Source organism: Eriocheir sinensis, chromosome 15 (assembly GCF_024679095.1).
Source record: "Eriocheir sinensis breed Jianghai 21 chromosome 15, ASM2467909v1, whole genome shotgun sequence".
NCBI lineage: Eukaryota > Metazoa > Arthropoda > Malacostraca > Decapoda > Varunidae > Eriocheir > Eriocheir sinensis.
Genome location: NC_066523.1, coordinates 5,842,413 through 5,866,525, shown reverse-complemented (window position 1 = coordinate 5,866,525; position 24,113 = coordinate 5,842,413). Strand labels below are relative to the sequence as shown.

At 45.9% G+C, this 24,113-nt stretch overlaps 1 protein-coding gene across 3 annotated transcripts; it reads right to left on the bottom strand.

Moving 5' to 3' along the window:
* Positions 1-1,992: 1,992 nt before the first annotated feature.
* On the bottom strand, positions 1,993-23,292 carry LOC126998831 (cytochrome P450 3A41-like). Of its 3 annotated transcripts, none has more exons than XM_050860966.1 (7): positions 23,136-23,292; positions 7,255-7,463; positions 5,940-6,624; positions 4,913-5,131; positions 3,807-3,867; positions 2,685-2,875; positions 1,993-2,575 (listed from the first exon to the last, which is right to left on the bottom strand). In XM_050860966.1, the coding sequence occupies exons 2-7, from the start codon at positions 7,432-7,434 to the stop codon at positions 2,409-2,411; spliced, it is 1,503 nt and encodes a 500-aa protein (XP_050716923.1). In that variant the 5' UTR covers positions 7,435-7,463; positions 23,136-23,292; the 3' UTR covers positions 1,993-2,408. The 3 variants fall into 3 exon arrangements, with proteins under 3 accessions (XP_050716923.1, XP_050716924.1, XP_050716925.1); XM_050860967.1 differs by lacking the exon at positions 23,136-23,292 and adding an exon at positions 9,135-9,314; XM_050860968.1 differs by lacking the exons at positions 1,993-2,575; positions 2,685-2,875; positions 3,807-3,867; ... (1 more) ...; positions 5,940-6,624; positions 7,255-7,463 and adding exons at positions 12,323-12,580; positions 12,694-12,884; positions 16,721-16,781; ... (1 more) ...; positions 17,946-18,630; positions 19,261-19,469.
* Positions 23,293-24,113: the final 821 nt, after the last annotated feature.

Below are 24,113 nucleotides of genomic sequence, written 5' to 3'. Positions count from 1 at the left end.
CCGGGGGGGCACCCGTAATTTGACAGGGTAACAGCATCTCTGACCTCGGAGGAATAATGGTGACCGTCACTGGCAGGCCCTCCTTGTTCACAGTCGTCAGTGGCACCCTCCTTCCTCCTACAGTCAGCTGCTTAGCGCGGAAGTCCAGTTCGCACCTGAGGGAGACGAGATAATCCATACCTAGGATGCAGGGGTCGTCCATATCAGCCACGTAGACAGAGAGGAACTCTTCCTTTCCTCCGAGCTCAAACTTCACTTCCACTGGGCCTCTGAGCTCTGCATAGTGTCCAGTGACTCCGCACAGTCGATGCGACGTCTTAGGAAGCCGACGATGACTCACCACGTCAGGCCGCACCAGTGTGCGTTCCGAGCCTGTGTCGACGACCACAGGCCAAAACACTCCGTCAACCTTGCCCTCCACTTGGCAGCTCGTCATGGTGGTTCTCCTGCACATTGATATCTTCGGGGTATGTACAGGACAGGCTGGTCGTTGCCCCCGTGAACCAGTCCTTCTTAGTTTCCTGAGTGGTGGTCCCTCACCGGGGGCACATTTTTCCGACTCATTCTTCCAGTGCCCCTTTTCTCCACAGGTCCAGCACTTGGGTCCTCCTCTGGGCTTCTTCCTAGCCCCACCTTCATATTCCTTTTTCCTCTTATAGCATTCGTTCTCCTTGTGCCCAACCTTCTCGCAGTACCAGCACGTTCCTTGGAACCTGTCTGTGTCGCTGACAGCGCCCTTTCGTGCCCTAAAGCCAGAAGTCGAGTCGTCCATGGAGCTTGACAAGCTTGACCTAACAAGAGACTCAAACTCCATGGCACGTGCCAGAGCTTCATGCATTGATGTTGGCTTAGCTTGGTTCACTTGTATCTTCACCTAAGGGCTGTCCAGGGCATCGATGAATTGATCACGCAGCAAAACCGTCAGCAGGTCAGGGGTGGCACCTGGGTATGCCTTGTGCGCCATGCTCTCAAGGTCCTGAGCGAGTTCCTAAAGAGACTCGCCGCGCCTCCTGTTGCGGGTTCTGAACCTTACCCTGAAGAGCTCGTTCTGGTGCTTGGTCTCATATCGTTGCTCCAGCCCCTGTGCCAGCCCGCTGTAGCTGCCCTTTGTCGCATTGTCGAGCTGAGCAAGGACCTCCAGCGCCGCCCCTTTCAGGCTAGTGGCCAGCTGAACCGCGCACTCTTGGTCATCCCATCCATTCCGAGCTACCAACAGCTCAAACTGAGGGCGGTAAGCCTCCCAGGAGACCTTGCCATCAAACTCCTGAGGCTTCTTTCTAACAGGTGACCCCAGCAGACTCATGGGGCTGGCGGAACTTCTCGCGGGGGTAAACTCAGGCGTAACAAGGCCCAAACTACCCCGGCCTTGCGTAGGAGAAGCATCTTGGGTACAACTAGCCCCTGCAGGCACTGGCTGTTCGTTTCCAGCCAAGCAGTCTTCAAGGGCCTTCACTCTGTCACTTACTTCTAATATTTCTTTGTGTGTCGTCTCCCGTACCACCTCCATCTCTTGTTAAAGATTTGTGTGTTCTTTCTCCACTTCTCTCAGGCGTTGTCCCAAGTTCGTGGTCACATCAGTCATTTCTCTTCGCACTGTCTCACTTTCATGTTGTACTGCTTTTAGTTGTAGCTGTAATCCTGTGAAGCGATCTTCTAGCTGTTCTTTGAGTTCTTGGAGTGTTCCTTCTTGTTGTTGCTGTGCTCTTTCTTGTTGTTCTTTGAGTTCTTGGAGTGTTCCTTCTTGTTGTTGCTGTGCTCTTTCTTGTTGTTCCTTGAGTTCGTGGAGTGCTCTTTCTTGTTTCTCCCCCTGTAGTCTCAAGACTTCCAAAAGTTCAGTCAACATGTCATCCCTCTGGGAAGCTTGGGAACGAGTCTCCATGGCGAAAAAACAAATGCCTACACTCCTGACCCCAGTGTTATGCCGGACGTGTTACTTGGGTTCCGTGTCGCCGTCAGGAGACTCCGTGGGAGGGTGATATGTAAACACCTTGCACAGCTTCTGTAGTTTAATATTCTTCCTTAGTAGTACAATTCACTCTTGACTCTTCACTGGCCACTAGCTTACTATGACTGGGACTAACTCCTCTCGCCCTCTTCTCCTATATATATGCCGAACAGTACAGTCTAGAACGTTACAGTATATATTCGATCATACAAGAATGAACATGTAGCAAAAATATGTGCGAGTTGGCAACACTTCCCGCCTGGCGCCTGGCCGCGGGCCCCGCGGGCGCGGGCGGGGCCTTGCTCCCCGCCCCCCTACTCGCTCCTCCCAGAGTCTTCCAAAGGCCTATAGACCCCGGGGGAAGCTTCCAGCACAACATATATTTGATATTGATGCTGTTGAACCTATGAATTATTTCTCAGTCATAGAGTAAATCAAACAATCAATCCGGCAAGATAATATTTTACTCCTTGATGGCCCTCACTTGTACCACCACACCGTCCTTGGAGCGCAAAAGGCCGAGGGCTGCCTCCATGACCAGCTCCTCGTGGCCCGGCGCCGGCTCCAGCTCAGCCTCCAGCAGCACCTTGGCCAGTGCCACCTTAGCCTCCATCAGGGCAAACCGCATGGCTGTAAGCACCAGAAGGAACACATGAACCTAGGTGCCCAAAAACTTTCAAGTGGCTGCACTCAAATATCTGGTACCAAAGTTGCATAGTCCCTAGTGAAGGGCCCTCACCTATACAGTTCCGGGGTCCCATCCCGAAGGGCAGGTGCGTGAAGGGGCGGATGTTGGCTTTATTCTCAGGCAGGAATCGGTCTGGGATGAACGCCTCCGGGTCTGGCCAGTAGCGGGAGTCGTGGTGGAGGCTCCAGATGGGCACTTCTACCATGTGCCCGGGCTTGAGGGTCAGGTCGGTGCCGGGTAACCTGGGGAGACACTTTCACTGTATCAGACGAAACAAATCTTCCTTATTAAACTTACAAGAAATTTTACAAGAGCGTTTCTAGGACGGGCTTTATTCACCTGTCAATAACTACACTGTCTACTTCAGACAACGTGAAACGATGCATGATCAGGCTATAATTTCCCTCCTGGGTCCGGCCAGGAAGTTTTGGGCTCCGGAAAGTGGTGTTAACAGAAGGCTTGCCCGTGCTGCACACATCCTAAGGTTCGTCCTTTTTTGGAGCCTTGGAAAACCCGCGCTCGCCTAAGGAAACCCTTGTGTTTGATAAATCAGGAATGGGTATTGGGTTGAACATTAATATTTGGACAAGCAACAAGAGAAAGGGTATATTCTTAAACACTTCGGCGTCCAAGCACACCTAATCGCCTAGGCCTCCGTAGAAGTTTTGGGTATTTCCAGGAGTAGTTTTATGGCCCTTTCGGTAGTTTGACCCTTCTCCTATACTGTGAACCTAAAAAGTACTCATAAGAAACCGACTGATCTCCTTTTCGGCCTTTGGGAGTAATTGATGTGAAGGGTGGAAGCGTCTGATAATACCGACCAAGGACTCTGCTTTGGCGGGGGACGCGAAGACGTAAACAGCAACGGTGAACAGAGTGACCAAGATGGCTCAGTAGTCCCCGAAAATGTGAGTGAAAAGTGCCGTCTGGTTACGTAGTTACACTTGGCTTTCCATAGAAACCACAAACAAAGCGGTACGAAATTTCAAAACCGTTGTACAAAATGCCTTTTTTTTTGTCTCAATTGAGCAAAACCATTCCCCGATTCTGGAATATACATTTTCAAGCAACAAAATCCTAGTTGTAAGCTCCCTTGACTGTCCTGAAGTGGAACGCTCTAGATTGACACACACTACGTAGCCAACGTTTTCACGCCCCCTTCACCTTACTCACGTGTACGTTTTGGTGCAGGTTCGATCCGTCACCGCGGCAGGAGGATATATGCGAAGGGTTTCTGGAAGAAAGGGAATTTCTGATCATGAAGCGATAAACATAAGCTTGTCAGAAGACGCTATCACTTTCATTGTCTGCTCTACCCATAAGCGATATTTATGATAGCCAGAACACACACACACACACACACACACACACACACACACACACACATAAACGAGCTCTGCTCATATATAGCTCTGTTCAAATCCTGTATACTACGATTCGGTAAACACACACACACACACACACACACACACACACTGCGTAGACTCAGGACACTGGGGGCACCGACTGCTACACATCATTTATACTGCCAAAACTCATGTATGCCTCCCCGGCGTGGTCATCCTCCCTTACCCTCATCCAACAAGAGCAGCTTGAGGGGGTACAGAAGAGGGCATTCAGGGTCATTTTAGGCCCTGATTACCACACCTACGAGTGACTACGACAATGCACTGACCACCCTGAGTCTCCCGAGGCTCTCTGATAGGCACCAGGACGCCCTCAGAAAATTCGGCATCACCTTGCTTCACCATCCTCGCCACCGCCACCTCCTGCCACCGAACGCGCCTTCCCCCACCCGCTTCACAAGACACCACAATAAACTCACCCCCTTCAGTGCATCGCGAACCGACCGTTTCAAACGAAGCGCAGTGCCGGCGATAGTGCGGATAATAAACAATGCCCAGCAGTGATAGTCTTAACCCAAAGGGTTGCGGTGCAGATTAGCACCTCGCCGCTTTCCTCTAACTCCCCCCTTCACACTACCGTCCCTCTTCCTTTTGGCTCTATTTTTAGTTCTCCCAAACCACCCCCCACCCTCTCTCCCCCTCTAGCGTAGCCTATTTAGTATTAGTTTATTGTATTTTTAATTTGTATATTTTCAGCCTAACGGTTGCCTTACATTAATAAACTTGTTATTATTATCATTATTATTATTATTATCATTATTATTATTATTATTATTATTATTATTATTATTATTATTATTATTATTATTATTACACACACACACACACACACACACACACACACACACTAAGGCATGACTGTTGTGTGGTCACCTTGGAGGCAGGCCTCGAGTAGTTTGGACTCCATGAGGCCTTGGTAGGTGACGCCGCCGTGCTCCGCCACCATCTGCCGCACCTCGTCCCGGAGGCGGTCCTGCTGATCCTTGTTCTTGGCCAGCAGGAAGGAGGAGAAGGCCAGCAAGGAGGCGGTGGTTTCGTATCCAGCTGTGATGAACAGCACGCTCTGCGCCACCATGCAAAGATCGCTCATCACTGCAGCAACAAGAAAAGTCAATGGAACCCCAAAGTACTTTTTCTTGAGTAGGCTACTGCTGGCATACAACCTACTTAGCAAAACGTCTCGCATAACCTTCACAACACAGTACCTGGGGTCTGGGGATAGATAAATGCCCAACTCGGGAAACCTGCTTGAACAATATTTTTCTCCAATCTCCTTGATTCTCGGGAAGTTGCATATATCCGGTTTGCAATTTAACATGAAGTTATCAGTTTTAACGAAATGGCTTGCGACTCTGACCCGCTGTCTCTTTTGAAATTATTTTAGTCCTAATATTTTTCTTATTGTTTATGGTATTGTTTTTATAAATATGATATCTTAATTTAACTTTTATGTACGGCGCACAACTATTGTGGCGCAAAGATTTATTTTTTTAAACACAACTCAGTTCAACTCAAACATCAATGGAGATTTGAAGAGCTTATTTAAGGCTATCCTTGTTCTTCTAAGAGATTTCTGGGCAACCTTCACTCGAGCTACTTTTTGAAGTAGACTTTCAGCTACCATCTCGTGGCAGCCTTCTGAAAGTGCTATACTTCCAGCTAGTCGTTTTCCAATAACTATTTCAGGCGTGACTTTCTCGCAACAGCTAATTCGAGACAACCCATTCCTAGTGTCCACTTCGAAAATCTTTTCACAAGAGTACGACAAGGCTGCCTTTCCCCTGAAATACCCCAAGGAAGCCTTCTCCCGAGAATTATCTTATTATGAGGTAGTAATCAGCCAAGAACTTCAAAGAAAGACATCCACTATGATTGCCATATTGACAGCAGTGAAACTTACCAAGTTTGCTGTCGGGGTTGTCGGAGTTCTCTCTCGCCTCCATCAGCAGGTCCAGAAAGTCGCCGCGCCTCTGCCCCGCCTGCCTGGCCTTTATGGTCTGCTTCGCAACGTCGATGAAGAAGTCCGTTTCCGGTGCACTGATGGCTAGGCCAAGTAATTTGAAGAGTCTTGGCATATATTGGAATAGCACAATTTTGAGCACCGAACTGAATGGCAAGGTGAAGAAAATATCTGCTTTACGAGGAAATTCGGCATTTTCATCCAGCAGTGAGTTGCACTCAATGCCAAAAGCACAAGATGCTATAGTGTCCATTGTAAATCGCCCAAAGATTTCCTTAACGTTGACGTGTGTGTTTTCGGACGCCTCCTTCAGCAGAACTTTGACCAGAACGTCGGCCTTGTCGCACACCAGAGGGAACATACCCTTGATCTTGCCCGAGGTGAAGGTGGGCGTCATGATGGCCCGCAGATTCTTCCAGTCGGCGCCTTTCTGCAGTGTCAGCATCTGGGACAGCATTTCGTCTCTCTCGACGCCGGTCTCAGCTTTAAAGTCTCTAAGGTCGGTGAAGTGGTCAAAGTCTTTAACCATGACATTTTTTATCATATCAGGATCAAATATCACCAAAACGGGGTTGAAGAAGTCGTACATACCAAACATCATCGAATGGTAGTGTTTCTTGTAATTCTGCAAAGACCAAAAATAATTTCCTTAGGAAATATGGCAACACTTTGTCATTCAAAAACACAGCGTCGTTAATCAACTGTGCAAAGATTTAATGCAACACTGATTTATGTCAGGCATCCACTATCCTGAATTAACGCACAGACAAACATCGAAAGTCCTACGTATACCTCTGACGAAACATTTATTGAACCAAGTGACCAAACTTTATTTGTGTGTACTTTCAACTTTTTTATGGTCTCATATTTTTCCCAGTAAATATTTCATTATCTAATTCTAACAGCATCTGTTAAGAAATGAGCAGAATACCCGTTCCACTGACTGATTATTAACTAAATAATGTTCTAAATTCGTCACATGTTTACACTGCAACATTTGTGGATATGATTAATATAGTGATGCATCACTGGTATATTGGATGAAAAGCAGACCCCTCAGGCCTGGAGTTTGACCAAACATGCTCCAGGGTCCGCCCCTAAGACTAGGTACAGCCAACGTGGCATAAAGTTTGCTATCACTGCCACTGCATCCACATGGCCGAGTCCTTCGCCTTAAAATTTCTTATGTGCAAAGACTTACATGGTAACAAAGTCGTATAACTTTTTTAAGCATAATACAAATAGCGAACAATACCTCTTTAATAAACTCCACCCCCTGTGCGTCGATGAAATACTCCTTGTGGAAATGTCCGATGAAGGGCAGGGCTGGGGGGGAGGGCACGCCCCTCGAGGACCAAAAGCTGTGGCGCCACCTGGAGTAGAGCCACGCCAGCACCGCCAGCGTCGCCAGCAGCAGCCACGTCTCCACGCCCATCGTGCCGCAGCGAAATCTGCGCCTGAGACCTGTCAGAGAAGTGCAGTGACTTTATTTGACGTTGTCCATGTAAAGAACTTGTTACATCTCTACCGTGTTACGCCCGCATGTATTGTTCATATTGCTGCAAGATATTAAAATGAGTGCAGGTGGGTGTGGTGCGCCGTGAGTGCACCATGCACCACGTGTTTTCCCCTGAATATACCTAGAAAACCATGAAGAGTAATTCAGGAAGCAGTGTGGGCTCAAGTTATGCTAAAACAGGAGTACTTATGAGGATGTGGTGTATCTCCTTAGCTCCAGCATTGCTTTACTCAACATTCTGGATCTCTCATAATTCAAAAGGACAGAACTGTTGCTATAAGTCTAGCGATGAAGCTCAACTCCGCTGCATTTCTCTACATTCTGGACCCCGTAAAATTCAGGATAAAACTGTTGGACGTGAGACGAACAATGTTTTTTCCTCATCAAGATCTATATAATTCCTCATTCAGGATGAGGGCTACATCGCTTCCGGCAAGGAGGCCCATTGGCCCAACTCACTGACTCTCTCTCTCTCTCTCTCTCTCTCTCTCTCTCTCTCTAACATATACACACAAAAAAGTTGTTTATAGTTTTGATAGCACGTTCTTTTGTCATTCTTTCTGATTGAAAAAGATAACAATCTGATAAAAGCGTTCATATCACAAGAAGGTTTGAATTACACACACACACACACACACACACACACAGACACACTAATGTTAAGCAGTAGTGCTCTACAAATATGGGAATATGTGTACTGAACTTCATGAGGAGGAAAATTCTTTTGTTTGGTGGGATACCGATTTCATCCTCTCACTCTTCACTTGCAATACTGTCAGCGTGTGTTTACCAATACGTGCGCCCTGTTTCCATCAGTACCCGTATCCAGGAAAAAGACTTCCCTGGAACTCTGGGCTTAAGTGTGAAATTTAACTATTGGCAAAATAAAGATTAATAAAAATTCGATATTTTGACAATAGGTAACGTTATCAATATTTTTTTAACCTCAGCTTAATTTTCCAGATTACAATTTTCGTCTTGATATAAAAGTAAAATAAACTTGGCATAAGCTAAAGCCGCGCGTGGCGTCATGGCTCATCTCCGACACATTTGCCCTCGATCCCATGGCGGAAAGTACCTTCGGACACAGGGCCAGTGTGACATCCGTGTTACCACAGTTACGTTCCACACGTTTCCTCAACCTATTTATCGACTGGCTCAAAAGGGAGGATAAACAGCTGTGTGGGATGCACGCCGACTAGCCTACCCGCGGATTCGTAGGCAGGCCTGCTAACCACTACGCCACGGAGGACCAGTAATTAATATATTACATACGAACTGGCAAACACTCTACAGATCTCTATCATCGCACAGCCATGAGATGCTAAAGTGACAGTTGTCATTTAGGGGGAAAATGTAAATATTAAGTATGAAGAGACAAGACAGTTTCGCGGTGACAATTGCTAAGCGTCCTCGAGAATGAGTTTTGTATTGGCTGTGGCGTGAGGCTCGTTTCATGGCCGCCTTGAATGTGTTATTACGCAGTGAATGTTGCGTGGCGTGTTGCGTGAAGGGTTTGTGTTCAGGCGAAGGTCTAACGGAACGGAGCATGTGTTGTAGCATCTCGTGCATAATGTAAACAGGGTGTGTATAGGAGGGCTATTATATAATCTTACCTGCAAACAAATAATGCTCTGCCGGCCAGTCCACCACTATCACGGGTGGCACGACAACCTCCTCTCCCTCAAGCCAGCGAGGATGTGTTGCTGATTGCTGAATGCAGATCTTGCCAGGCACTTAACGCGAGTCACACGACTATGATTCACTCAGTCAGGTGAGCGACTGAATACCAAGCTCCAAAAAAATCGTACACACACACACACACACACACACACACACACACACACACACTTACGGAGTTTTTGGTGGGATAATTCGGGATGTTTTTTTTATTAATAATTTCGCCATTACTTGCCCGATGTTTCACGAACACTCACAACTTTCGATACAAAATATTCAGTATCGATAAAGTCAAGTATTAAGGTGGCATCGAAATTATCAATGCGCCCACCACAACAACAGAGGGCAGCCACTGCACATTGGAACACGCAGCAGGGTAACGGCAGTGGTTAATAAGGAGGGCGTGGCGCGATCAAGTGCTTCACAGAGCGGGTGAGGCCCCTAGTGCTTCCTCGAGATGCAGATTGATATCTTGAGTGTCCTTTTCAGGGGTTCTACTTTAAAGCAGTTCCTTTAAAGCTGCTGGATTGCAAACCCATCCCCTCGTTTCCCTGAGGCAAGGTGATGAGAGGTTCCCTCCTCACCCAATTGAACAGGAGAGGTTTGTGGAGGCTGACCACCCACGCACAGTTTGACCAGTTAGTCGAAATTGTTCTATATAATTTTATTTTCCATAACATACATGTCAGATTATTATTGTTTCATTTTGCCTATATGTGTTCTTGTGTAACAGTCTAATAAATAACTTTAAGTAGTGAAAAGGTAAAAAAATCACATCAATAAATAACTGGATAAATAAATTGAAAAAAAGCTAGTTCAAGAACATTGATTATAGAAACCCTAGCAGAAAACCGGAATGTAATGAAACACATTAAAAAAAACTATATCCTATCAACTTATATAAGAAAATCATAAAACTGAAGCTCTGTCTCGTGGCTTGCCAGCGTCGGCCTGAGCTAGAGTGCCAGAAACTCGATCACTGGCACCTGCATGGCGCCTGCCCGAATTGGAAGGACTGATGAGGTCTGCGGATCGCGTGGCTGCGTTGCAGGGCGTGGCCACGTGCAGTGGTGAGTGGTGGTTTGGACGAAGGCCTCCTCGTCCTCACCGGTTGACCCAAAGGCTCAGAGGCACGAGCCTTTATTTTGTTTGGTACTTCGTCCCATCAAGACAGCACTACAGCAGACACAGATAGATGCCTGTAGTTCAGCAGGACAGGAACCTTTGAACCTAAAGAAGCCGCCGATACTCATGTTTGGGTTACAATTTTCAGTTATTTTAGAGACCTTGTTACGCAAGATTTTTATTAATTGTAGATTACCGGATAATGGAGAGATTTATTCGACACTCGCGTAAATATACAAAATGTTTCATCAAATGTTGGTGTTACTCTCCATTATATATATATATATATATATATATATATATATATATATATATATATATATATATATATATATATATATATATAAATATATATATATATATATATATATATATATATCGGGGTTGTTTGATTTAAATCACTAATTTAAATCAAGATTTAAATCAAATTATTTTTTTTTAAATCAAGATTTATATTAATTGATTTTTTTTAATTGTCATTGATTTTAATCTTGATCTTATTGCTGAGCAACAACATAGAATGGAGAAATAAACAAAGAAAACACTCTATAACTTTGATATCAATATTTTCCTTGTCAACTTCACAAAATTTTTACATGAGCTGCTTAGATCATTATAAATATCTTCCGTCAGCCACGCCTGGTCCGTCCAGTGTCCTGGAGCAAAACAAGACACAGACCGCCTTTCTGACGGTATCTGCAAAGGCAGCGTGATGGTTTCAAAAGTATTTTACAACATGAACCACATGTTCTTTTATGTTGACAATTTCCAAATCATGAGCCAATACAGTTAGAATGATGTGTGCACGGCAACCATGGGTTAGCAACTTCAGTTCATTTGCTTGTTGTAACTGTTTTCTCATCCTGTTGACAATGGCTGCATTAGGTGCTTAAAGCTGTCCTCATATAGCAAATTTCTGACCCCTTGGATTTTTTTTTATGCCTCCATGATCTAGTGGTTAGTGTGCCTTACTACGAACCCGCACCCTGGGTTCGAATCCCGACCTGGGCAGTCAGCGTGCCGCTCACCCAGCTGCTCATCCTTCCTTTCAGGCTGGTCGATAAATGGGTATATATGGGAAACCTGGGGAAGGTACACTGTCATAACCCGGATGTCACGCTGACCCTGTCCTGGGGGGATGGGTTCTTTCCACCAATGATCAAAGGCCAGTGCCACGGAGATGAGCACCACGGCTACGCTCAGCTGTAGCGTATGCCCCCATCTGTACTATTTTGGTTGGTCCCAGCCAATTGGTAGCGCAGGCAACTGCTTTATAGTGCCGCTATTTGCTTGGCTAATTCCCCCCCCCCCCCCTCGAGCTTCACTTGGTACTCTTTAGAGAGTTTCACTGGAGTCCGGTTGATGGGCAATCATGAGGACAGCATGTGGGTAGTCATGGGCCTCTCCAAACACTCAAATAAACCAAAGAAAAGCTATTAAAATGGAAAAAAATCACCAACTATAGGAAGTGGCAGTAAAGGAAATAATTAAAATATATACCCCTATTTTTCAAAGAACCACTTCACATACATACATGGATCATCCACAGCCTCTTCTGATACTTTCATTTGAAGCTGCATTCATCTCTCTTTGTGGAATTACAGTGAAGGCATGTCCAAAACATGATATGATCTGATTATGGACTGAGTTGTGGTGTGGTGCTGGCCAGTAGTGGCTGGCTGGCTGCGGCTGGTCATTCTTATGACGCTCAAACAGCCAGCCAGGTTACTTATCATGATGGAATATCATACAGGAATACTCCAACAAGTGTTTGAAACTAATGTAGAGAATATAAAGGTTTACATTCATTTAATTATTTTCATTAATAAAGAAAAAAAAATCGATTTAAATAAAAAAATCTGATTTAAATAAAAAAATCCGATTTAAAAAAAAAAAAATCAACAACCGCGAGATATATATATATATATATATATATATATATATATATATATATATATATATATATATATATATATATATATATATATATATATATATATATATATATATTTGATATTGATACTGTAGAACCTATGAATCATTCCTCAGTCATACAGAAAATCAAACAATCAATCCAGCAAGATAATATTTCACTCCTTGATAGCCTTCACTTGTACCACCACACCGTCCTTGGAGCGCAAAAGGCCGAGAGCTGACTCCAAGACCAGTTCTTCGTGTCCCGGCGCCGGCTCCAGCTCAGCCTCCAGCAGCACCTTGGCCAGCGCCACCTTGGCCTCCATCAGGGCAAACCGCATGGCTGTATAAGCACCAGAAGGAACACATAACGCTAGCTACCAAACAAATTTTTTAAGTGGCTGCACTCAAATATTTGGCACAAAAGTTGCATAGTCCCTAGTGAAGGGCCCTCACCTATACAGTTTCGGGGTCCCATCCCGAAGGGCAGGTGCGTGAAGGGGCGGATGTTGGCTTTATTCTCAGGCAGGAATCGGTCTGGGATGAACGCCTCCGGGTCTGGCCAGTAGCGGGAGTCGTGGTGGAGGCTCCAGATGGGCACCTCCACTATGTTTCCGGGCTTGAGGGTCAGGTCGGTGCCGGGTAACCTGGGGAGACACATTCACTGTATCAGACGAAACAAATCTTCTTCATTAAACTTACAAGGAATTTTACAAGAACTTTCCGAGGAAGGGCTTTATTTAACTGTTAAAAACTACACTGTCTAGAGATTTTTTTTTTTTTTTGGGGGGGGGGGGGGAGGGGTATTTCGTTGGGGATATACCCCAAGGGAGGAAGGCGGTGCATGCCGCACAACCACCCAGACGACTGGTAGAGAGATGTCCAATTCTTTCAAGGAGGAGTCCCAACAACGGGGCTGAGGGTGTCGAAAAGAGCCCACCTTTCCACTCCCATGGCACCGGGCAGGTCTAGAACCCATACGCTCTAGCACAGCACACCACCGGAGCGCAAGGCGGAGACTCTACCACGGGACCACGGGAGCCCCCCTTTTTTTCTTTATTTCTGCCTATGGCGCCGGTGGTCTTTCTTGGTGGGGAGTGACAGCCGACCCCCGGCCGGTATGGCGCAGGCAAGTGTTTATAGTGGCGCCATTTTGGTTAGCTCATGCTGCCCCCTGGAGCTCATCTGTCAAGCAATCAATGGGGCATACGCCGGGGGCACGTCGCCTCACCCACCCTACGACGCCAAGCCCGGGCGAGTCTCCATGCAGGCTCCCTTCCCATCCTGGGTACCTCCTGGCAGGGTCTATCGACTTGTTCAAGCCACGAGCTCCGTTGGCCCCCTCCACTCAGGATTGTCTCATACAGAGACAACCCGATGAGCAGGATCAGCTTCTGGGTAACGTGCTACGTGCCCTTATAGCCGGAGTTGGCGTTGTCGGACTATGCAGGTAATATATGTCGAATCAATCTCACGGAGAAGTCGCCGGTTTGACACAAAGTCATTCCAGCGGTATCCCATGATTCTGCGTAGACATTTATTACCAAAGGCATCAATCCGCCTCTCCAAGTCCCCATTTATTGTCCATGTCTCACAACCATAGAATAATACAGGGAGAACAAGGGACTTGGAGATCCGGATCTTTGTCCTTCTGCACAGGTATCAACAATGCCATATAATCGTGCTGAGTGAGCCCATAACACCGTGAGCCAGGCCAGTCCATCGTAAGACTTCCTGGCGAGACTCATCGTTGTTATGAACTACGCTACCAAGATACGTGAAACTTTCTGAGATCTCAATGTCCTCGCCACACGCATGAACAGTCTGTATTGTTTCATCTAGCAAGTCTCCAAACACCTGTACCTTGGTCTTGGCCCAGGGACCTGAAGTCCCAAGGGCTTCGCCTCTTCCTGCAGTGCCTCGAGACCCATCATCAAAACCTCCAGTGACTCCACCAGGATTACTGCATCATCGGCATAAACAAGGTCAGTGACCCTGGTATTGCCAATGGATGCTCCACAACTATGCCTAGTACCCAATCCATACAAGTGTTGAAAAGTGGTGGGGCAAGGACACAGCCCTGCCTCACTCCTGCATTCAAGGGAAAAAAGCTGTACAACCCCCCGCCCACACACACACACACACACACACACACACACACACACACACACACACACACACACACACACACACACACACACACACACACTTCACAGCACTCTCTGTCTCACAATACAGGCCAGTCAGCAAACCAATAGTCATTGTAGGAATCCCATGGAGTCACAGAAGATCCCAGAGTGCCTCGCGATGCTCTGAGTCAAACGCCTTCTTGAGATCGACATAGGCTGCAAGCATTCCCTGTCGAAACTCACGTTGGCGCTCCATCAGTACGCGAAGCGCTAGGATTCGGTCAGTTGTTGACTTACCAGGCGTGAACCCGAGCTGTTCAGGTCTCTGCAGCTTCACCAGCTGGCTGCGAATTCGCATCAGCAATAGATGGGCAAGCACCTTGGTTGGCACACTGAACAGTGTAATACAGCGGTAGTTGTTGCAGTCCTGTCGGTCCCCTTTCCCTTTCCAGATAGGGACGACCAACTCAGGAGGAATGGTACCTGACTGCCATACGGCAGTCAAGACCGCATGCAACCCACGGATCACGACTTCACCTCCAGCTTTGAGCAGCTCCGCACTGATGTTACAGGTGTCAGGTGCCTTTCCACCCCTCAACTTTGCCACAGCCTCTCTGACCTCGGCCAGAGAGGGTGGGCTTTCGTCGATGGGTGGATCAGCATCCGTCACCTGGAACCCAGCAACTGGAAGCTGCCAAAGTGAAGGGTCTGCCGTGTACAACTGCTCAAAGTACTCAGCCCAACTAGCCCTCTGTCCATCCATGTCCGACATGAGGGAGCCAAGCATCAGCTGTTCGGATAGCGCTCACCTGAGAGGGAGACTTGGGGCGGAGCTTCTTCAGGGCTCGGTAAGCAGGTCAGAGGTCATTCACATTTAAATGGCCCTCGACATCCTCAGCGAGACAGACCTCCGACATACCTCTCCTTGTCTCTCCTCAGGAGAACTCTAGTCCTACGCGACAGAGCCCTGTATTGGTCCCGATTCCCAACAAGTCTGGCAGCGCGACTCTCCTCAATATACTCCAGCGTCTCCACCGAGGCAAAGCCACTCCTAGATTTCGGGCGCTTTCCAATGCACTCCTTGGCAGCTTGCAGAGTCTCACGTTTGAAGGTATCCTACAGTTATGCAGGGTCCTCCAGGGTGCTGAGCAATCGAACCGATCTGAGAATATCACTGCATACTCCTGAGCACATGCCAGGTCCTTCAGCCTCTCGAGATGGAACACAGTAGTGTTGCATCTCGAGATTCTTTTTGACCTGACATGAAGAATGAGCGTTGCAACAATAAGCCTATGGTCAGTTGCAAAGAACTCAGCACTCCGGTAAACCCTGCAGTTCTAAAGGATCCTCCAACGAGTACTTAGGAGGATGCGGTCAATCTCCTTAGCTACCCCTTCAGCATCGCTATATCGCTATACCAAGTCCAGCAGTACAGCTCTGGTCTCTGGTACCAGGAACCCGCAATCCTCAACCTGCTGGATCCAGGTGTTATCCTCTCTTTTTTAAGAGAGAGAATCTAGGGTCCTAGTTGATAAATGGTCTTCAGGACAGCATGTGGGTAGTCTTAGGCCATGCATGATCAAGCTTTGGATTTCCCTCCTGAGTCCGGCCAGGAAGTGTTGGGCTCCGGGAAGTGGTGTTGACAGAAGACTTGCCCATGCTGTTACATACCATAAGGTTCGCCTTTTTTGGAGCCGTGGAACACCCGCGCTCACCCGACGAAACCCTTGTGTTTGATAAATCAGGAATGGGTATTGTGTCGAAAATAGGGACTTGGACGAGCAACAAGGCAAAGGGTCTTATTCTTCAACATTTAGGCGCCCAATCACACATAACTGACTAGGCCTTCGCAGAAGTTTTGGGTATTTCCAGGGCTATAAAGTTCTTCTTTCTTTATTGTTTATTGTCCTGTGGTTGTTGTATCCTTATGTAGCAACGTGTGAGCTGTTAATCGTCAAAAGATTTCCATACGGATATGTTTAGCACCTCATTGAGTGACCTATCAGTGGTATTGCTTCTTAGCGTAGGTGACGATATTGAACTCGTGAATCTGATAGTGTGTGTGTGTGTGTGTGTGTGTGTGTGTGTGTGTGTGTGTGTGTGTGTGTGTTGCAAAATATTAATTTCCATAGAAGCCCCCCAAAAAATAATAGCAGTAATTTTTTTTTAAACCGTTGTTCAAAATAACTTTTTGGATGTCTCAGTTTAGCAAAACTGTGCGTTCATACTGGAATATATCTCTTCAAGCAACAAAAACTCTAACTGTAAACTCCCTTGACTGTCCTGAAGTGGAACGCTCTAGATTGACACACACTACGTAGCCAACATTTTCACAACCCCATCACCTTACTCACGTGTACGTTTTGGTGCAGCATCGCTCCGTCACCGCGGCAGGAGGATATATTCGAAGGGTTTCTGGAAGAAAGGGAATTTGTGATCAGGAAGCGATAAACATAAGCTTGTCAGAAGACGCTATCACTTTCATTAGCGTTATTTATGATAGCCAGAACACACACACACACACACACACACACACGAGCTCTGCTCATACTCTGTTCAAATCCTGTATACTACGACTCGTTAAACACACACACACACACACACACACACACTAAGGCATGACTGTTGTGTGGTCACCTTGGAGGCAGGCCTCGAGTAGTTTGGACTCCATGAGGCCTTGGTAGGTGACGCCGCCGTGCTCCGCCACCATCTGCCGCACCTCGTCCCGGAGGCGGTCCTGCTGATCCTTGTTCTTGGCCAGCAGGAAGGAGGAGAAGGCCAGCAAGGAGGCGGTGGTTTCGTATCCAGCTGTGATGAACAGCACGCTCTGCGCCACCATGCAAAGATCGCTCATCACTGCAGCAACAAGAAAAATTAATGGAACCCCCAAAACACTTTTTCCACGCGTACTTCTGGACTGCAACCTACTTATCAAAACGTCTCGCATAACCTTCACAACACAGTACCTGGGGTCTGGGGATAGATAAATGCCCAAATCGGGAAACCTGCTTGAACAATATTTTTCTCCAGTCTCTTTGATTCTCGGGAAGTTGCATATATCCGGTTTGGAATTTAACATGAAGTTATCAGTTTTAACTTTTAAGGAAATGGCTTGCGAACCTAACCCGCTGTTTCTTTTAAAATTATTTTAGTCCTAGTATCTTTCTTATTGTTTATGCCATTGTTTTTATAAATATGATGATATCTTAATTTAACTTTATCTAAGGCTATCCTTGTTCTTCTAAGAGATTTCTGGGCAACCTTCACTCGAGCTACTTTTTGAAGTAGACTTTCAGCTACCATCTCGTGGCAGCCTTCTGAAAGTACTATACTTCCAGCTAGTCGTTTTCCAAGAACTTTTCCGGGCGGGACTTTCTCGCAACAGCTAATTCGAGACAACCCATTCCTAGTGTCCACTTCGAAAGTCTTTTCACAAGAGTACGACAAGGCTGCCTTTCCCCTGAAATACCCCAAGGAAGCCTTCTCCCGAGAATTATCTTGTTATGAGGTAGTAATCAGCCAAGAACTTCAAAGAAAGACATCCACAATGACTGCCATATTGACAGCAGTGAAACTTACCAAGTTTGCTGTCGGGGTTGTCGGAGTTCTCTCTCGCCTCCATCAGCAGGTCCAGAAAGTCGCCGCGCCTCTGCCCCGCCTGCCTGGCCTTTATGGTCTGCTTCGCAACGTCGATGAAGAAGTCCGTTTCCGATGCGTTGATGGCTAGGCCAAGTAATTTGAAGAGCCTTGGCATAAATTTGAAGAACATCGTTTTGATCATCGCAGTGAATGACATTGTGAAGAAAACATCTGCTTTACGAGGAAATTCGGCATTTTCATCCAGCAGTGAGTTGCACTCAATGCCAAAAGCACAAGATGCTATAGTGTCCATTGTGAATCGCCCAAAGGTTTTCTTCACGTTGACGTGTGTGTTTTCGGACGCCTCCTTCAGCAGAACTTTGACCAGAACGTCGGCCTTGTCGCACACCAGAGGGAACATACCCTTGATCTTGCCAGAGGTGAAGGTGGGCGTCATGATGGCCCGCAGATTCTTCCAGTCGGCGCCGTTCTTTAGTGACAACATCTCAGATACCATTTCGTCTCTCTCGACGCCGGTCTTAAGATGGAAATCTCTTAGATCGGTGAAGTGGTCAAAGTCTCTAACCATGACATTTTTTATCATATCAGGATCAAATATCACCAAAACGGGGTTGAAGAAGTCGTACATACCAAACATCATCGAATGGTAGTGTTTCTTGTAATTCTGCAAAGATCAAAAATAATTTCCTTAGGAAATATGGCAACATCTTGTCCTTCAAAAACACAGCGTCGTTAATCAACTGTGCAAAGATTTAATGCAACATTGAATTATGTCAAGCATCCACTATCCTGAATTAACGCACAGACAAACATCGAAAGTCCTACGTATACCTCTGACGAAATATTTATTGAACCAAGTGACCAAACTTTGTTTGTGTGTACTTTCAACTTTTTTATGGTCTCATATTTTTCCCAGCAAATATTTCACTATCTAATTCTAACAGCATCTGTTAAGAAATGAGCAGAATACCCGTTCCACTGACTGATTATTAACTAAATAATGTTCTAAATTCGTCACATGTTTACACTGCAACATTTGTGGATATGATTAATATAGTGATGCATCACTGGTATATTGGATGAAAAGCAGACCCCTCAGGCCTGGAGGTTGACCAAACATGCTCCAGGGTCCGCCCCTAAGACTAGGTACAGCTAACGTGGCATAAAGTTTGCTATAACTGCCACTGCATCCACATGGCCGAGTCCTTCGCCTTAAAATTTCTTATGTGCAAAGACTTACATGGTAACAAAGTCGTATAACTTTTTTAAGCATAATACAAATAGCAAACAATACCTCTTTAATAAACTCCACCCCCTGTGCGTCGATGAAATACTCCTTGTGGAAATGTCCGATGAAGGGCAGGGCTGGGGGGGAGGGCACGCCCCTCGAGGACCAAAAGCTGTGGCGCCACCTGGAGTAGAGCCACGCCAGCACCGCCAGCGTCGCCAGCAGCAGCCACGTCTCCACGCCCATCGTGCCGCAGCGAAATCTGCGCCTGAGACCTGTCAGAGAATTGCAGTGACTTTATTTGACGTTGTCCATGTAAAGAATGTGTTATATATCTATTGCTTTACGTCCGCTTATATTTCACGTGTTCATTTTGCTGCAGGATATTAAAATGTGTGCAGGAAGGTGTGGTTGTGATGCCAGGAGACTGGAAAGTTGTATTTCAGGAAAAAAAAAAAAAGAGAGGGAGGAGTGACAAGCCAGATTATGTATTAATCGCGTACCGCTCCCTCCCCCTCCCCTCCCAGACTGTGGCGTGAAAAAATGCATTTGTTCAAAGTTTAGTCTGACTTAATCTTAATATGAGTAAATCAAATTTACGTTAATATACTAAAATTTTGTTACCTGAGTAGTTATTTATTTAATTAATACTCTCCCCAGTTTTTGTTACATGCTTAGTAGTTGTCGTAAGACACTAAAATCTAACATTCCTCCCCTTCCCAGTTAAACCTTCAGATGAGTCTTTTTATCCGCTAGGCCGCCGTCCGGGGAGTGACGAGTTTGCCTCTTCTAGACCGTCACCCAGGGGGGGCCCCCCCCTTCAACTATTACGTGTAATTCCAGACCTCTCCCATTCTTGTTGATAATCAAGTGTTTTATCCCCATATTTTGTGTACTGTGAACTAATAAAGAGTCTTCTTGACCGTCATCCTGTGTCGTGTTCTCCCGCGCAAGGTCACTCCACGCTCCGGAGGCTTATTGTTCGGTGTATGGATGCAGATCTGACCAGGGGCAAAAAAGTAAAGCACTGTACGTTTACCAACAACGTTGACAAGATCCCATAACTGTGTGAGAGACAGAAAGAGAGTATATGTTTATGCGCGCGAATGTGCGGGTAAAGCAAGTCTTCCATAGTTATCCCTCCGGTCGACGTTTTCTTTTTAGTATAACCTGACATCTAAATTTAGATTTTGACCCTGCCTTTCCTACCCTCTTCCCCCTACTTGGATAACAATCCACGTCACAGGTCTGCGCAGATGGATTAATCATTAAAGCGTTCTACTATGTATTTCAAGGCTAGCGACATATCGTTTTATTGCAATAGCGTCTGAAATAGGTTGCTGATTGACATGGCATTAAAACACATTGTGTTTCAGACACCGACGTAATTAGGAAAAATATAAGCAAGTATCTATTCCGCTTCATTAGGGTAGTTGTCTTAGAGACATGCCATCAAAATCTGATCGAAATGCAAGTCATCAAAAAGGCAAATGGCAACTGGGGCACTGGGAGCGGGGTGAGGTGTGTCTACCATGACGTATGGCCGTGACGTGTACTCTTGCCACACACCCCAATCATTGACTACTAAATAATGGTAGTCGGAGTTGTGAGCGATCGTGGCCTGGTGCACGTGTTAATACTCCTGCTTACTGTATGGGTACTGACTTTGCCAAGGATGGTCATATCGCTCTGTCATTGTAACAATGCTCAGCTACTATGTGCTGCAATTAATGAACAATGCAATAACTGTTCATAATGAATTATTAGCATCCCATCATCTCCATCCATTCCTCACTCAGTCGAGCGCATGTATGCACGTCCAAGAATCCGCAGAATCCAAGAAAATGTATATTATAAATGCAGTAAGTTTCATTTTCCCAATAGTATCATAACTACCCTAAAACGACAATATATATACCATTATGACACAATATTATAAGGTATTATACTTAGGTAAATCAATGGTCAGGTGGCAGGGGTACAGTTTACTGTTAATTAATTGTATTAGGGCAATAGCCTCAACTAAGGTCGAATATGAATTCATTCCTACACAAGCACAGTTCAGTATCGTTAAACTCCGTCACAGAGCAATATATTTCAGTACTACACGCTTTGCATTATTTAGTAGTCAATGATTGGGGTGTGTGGCAAGAGTACACGTCACGGCCATACGTCATGGTAGACACACCTCAGCCCGCTCCCAGTGCCCCAGTTGCTATTTGCCTTTTTGAAGACTCGCCTTTCGATCAGATTTTGATGGCATGTCTCTAAGACAATTACCCTAATGAAGCAGAGTAGATACTTGCTTATATTTTTCCTAATTACATCGGTATCTGAAACACAATGTGTTTTAATGCCATGTCAATCAGCAACCTAGTTCAGACGCTATTGCAATAAAACGAAATGTCGCTAGCCTTGAAATACATAGTAACCTTACAATCCTCTTTCAACCCCGCCCTCGCACCTCGCGTCGCGGTGTCACACACACACAAACACACGCCAACCATCCTCCTCTCCCCCGATTTTATCTTCAAAATGTAGGCCTTTCTTTGGTTACCTAGAGCGTCACCTTCGACTTCTAGACATTATTTTATCAGTTTTCTCAGAATTTTTTGTAAGTTTTCAATCAAAATCACCCTTAGTTTTACTAGTTATACTTTACCTTAAATGTGCCTTACCCATATTTTATTTGTGCGGTGATTGGCTGGGTGGCGCATTTGAAATAACCACTAACGACCTCCCATTAGTTTCGACGCTACCAAGAATTTTTCAGTACTTAATTCGCCCTGTGTGGCTGCGTGTCAGTTTCGAGTCAAGATTCAAGTTATTTTTTCTCTTCTCACCATTGAGCTGTATTCGACCAGCCGATCTTTGGGGTGGTGGCCGCACTACCATTTCAATTAACACCCAGCCATTCACAAGTATAGTTCTTTCAGCATATAATTTCATTGTTCGTCCTTACGCAGTTTACACGTTCAAAAAGAGACCCGAAAGACCCCCCTCACGCCCCCGGGTTTTGCATTGTAAGCCATGCAGGCCCGTAATTTTGGCAGATTTTTTTTTTTTTGGGGGGGGGAGGGGGCTAGAGGGCACTTGTAATACTGTCAGTGTGTTCACCCATTCGTGCGCCCTGTATCCATTAGAACCCGTGTATCCAGGAAGGAGGCTCCTCTGGAAAATAAACATTCGATATTTTGACAATAGGAAACGTTATCAATATTTTTCAACGTGCTTAATTTTCGTGGGTATATACTATTTTTTTCTTGATATAAAAGTGAAATAAACTTGGCATACGCTAAAGCTGCGCGTGGCCTCAGTGTTTGTCTCCATCACATTTACCCTTGATCCTGTGGCGGAAAATACCTCCGGACACAGGGCCGGTGTGACATTGGGGTTTCCGCAGTTACTTTCCACGCGTTTCCCTAGGTACCCATTTATCGACAACCTTAAAAGGGAGGATGAATAAAAAATATAAAAAAAGCGCCTTGTGGGCAGCACGCCGACTACCCGGGTTGAGTGTTAATTCCGGCAGGTCCGCGGATTCTTAGGCGTGGCGTGCTAACCATTACACCATGGAGGACCACTATTTTTTTTATATTACATACGAATTGGCAAACACACACTAACAGATCCGTCCTCGCATTACTATGAGTTGCAAAACAGAATGACAGTTGTCATTTACAGGGAAAATGTAAATACTGAGCATGGACAGTTTCGGTGGGACAATTTGTAGTGTCCTTGAGAATGAGTTTTGCTTTGGCTGTGGCGTGGATTGTTCCGTGGCCGCCTTGAATGTGTCGCTTCGCAGTGAATGTTGTGTGGCGTGTTGAGTGAAGGGTTTGTGTTCAGGCGAAGGTCTAACAGAACGAAATTAAGCATGTGGTGTAGCATGTTGTGCATAATGTAAACGGCTGTGTGGGAGGGTTATTATATAAACTTACCTTCAACAAATAAGACTTTTCGTACGTCTGGCCAGGCCAGTTCACTACTACCACGGACGGCAGACAACCTCCACGCCCGCAAGCCAGCGAGGCCTAGGATGTGTTCTTCCTAAGTTCCCAGTTCCCACTACCAGTGACTTGACACGACTAGTTACCAGCTCTGGCGAGCGGTTGAATACAGAATACATTACAAACAATCTTACACACACACACACACACACACACACACACACACACAGCAAGTTACCATAAATATATTAGAAAAATGTTCCCTCTGTACACCAAAAGAAAAAAAAAATGTTTAACGCACTACTATCCATATCAGACCCAATGACACACCGTTTTTCGCAAATATCTTTCAAACGAAGACTGATCAGCATGGTGCTGTGGCACGGATTGTTTCACACACTCTGCTAATTTTTTTTTTATTGTTGTGCAAAAGATGATGTTAATTATGGCGTTTACTCTTGACTGTGATGGCAAAACCTGCGTGAGCCACTTACACATTCGAACAGATGAGGCGTGACGTAATTGTGACGTGTATCCTCCACCTACTTCCACCCCTGGCTTCCCCTACTCCCACCCCTCCCTTTCCCTCCCTCCTACCCTCCTCTTTCTCTCTCTCTCTCTCTCTCTCTCTCTCTCTCTCTCTCTCATTGGTCCAGTGTAACACGATTGACTCCTTTAAAAACAAGCTCGACCGTCACCATTTCCTTCAACTTAATATTAACTAGAGTTGAGATGCAGCGTTTTGAAGCCATCTGATTAATGTAGAATCACTTAGAGAGAGAGAGAGAGAGAGAGAGAGAGAGAGAGAGAGAGAGAGAGAGAGAGAGAGAGAGAGAAGGGAGGTATGGGGGAGAAAGAGGAGGGTAGGAGGGAGGGAAAGGGAGGGGTGGGAGTAGGGGAAGCCAGGGGTGGAAGTAGGTGGAGGATACATGTCACAAATACGTCACGCCTCATCTGTTCGAATGTGTA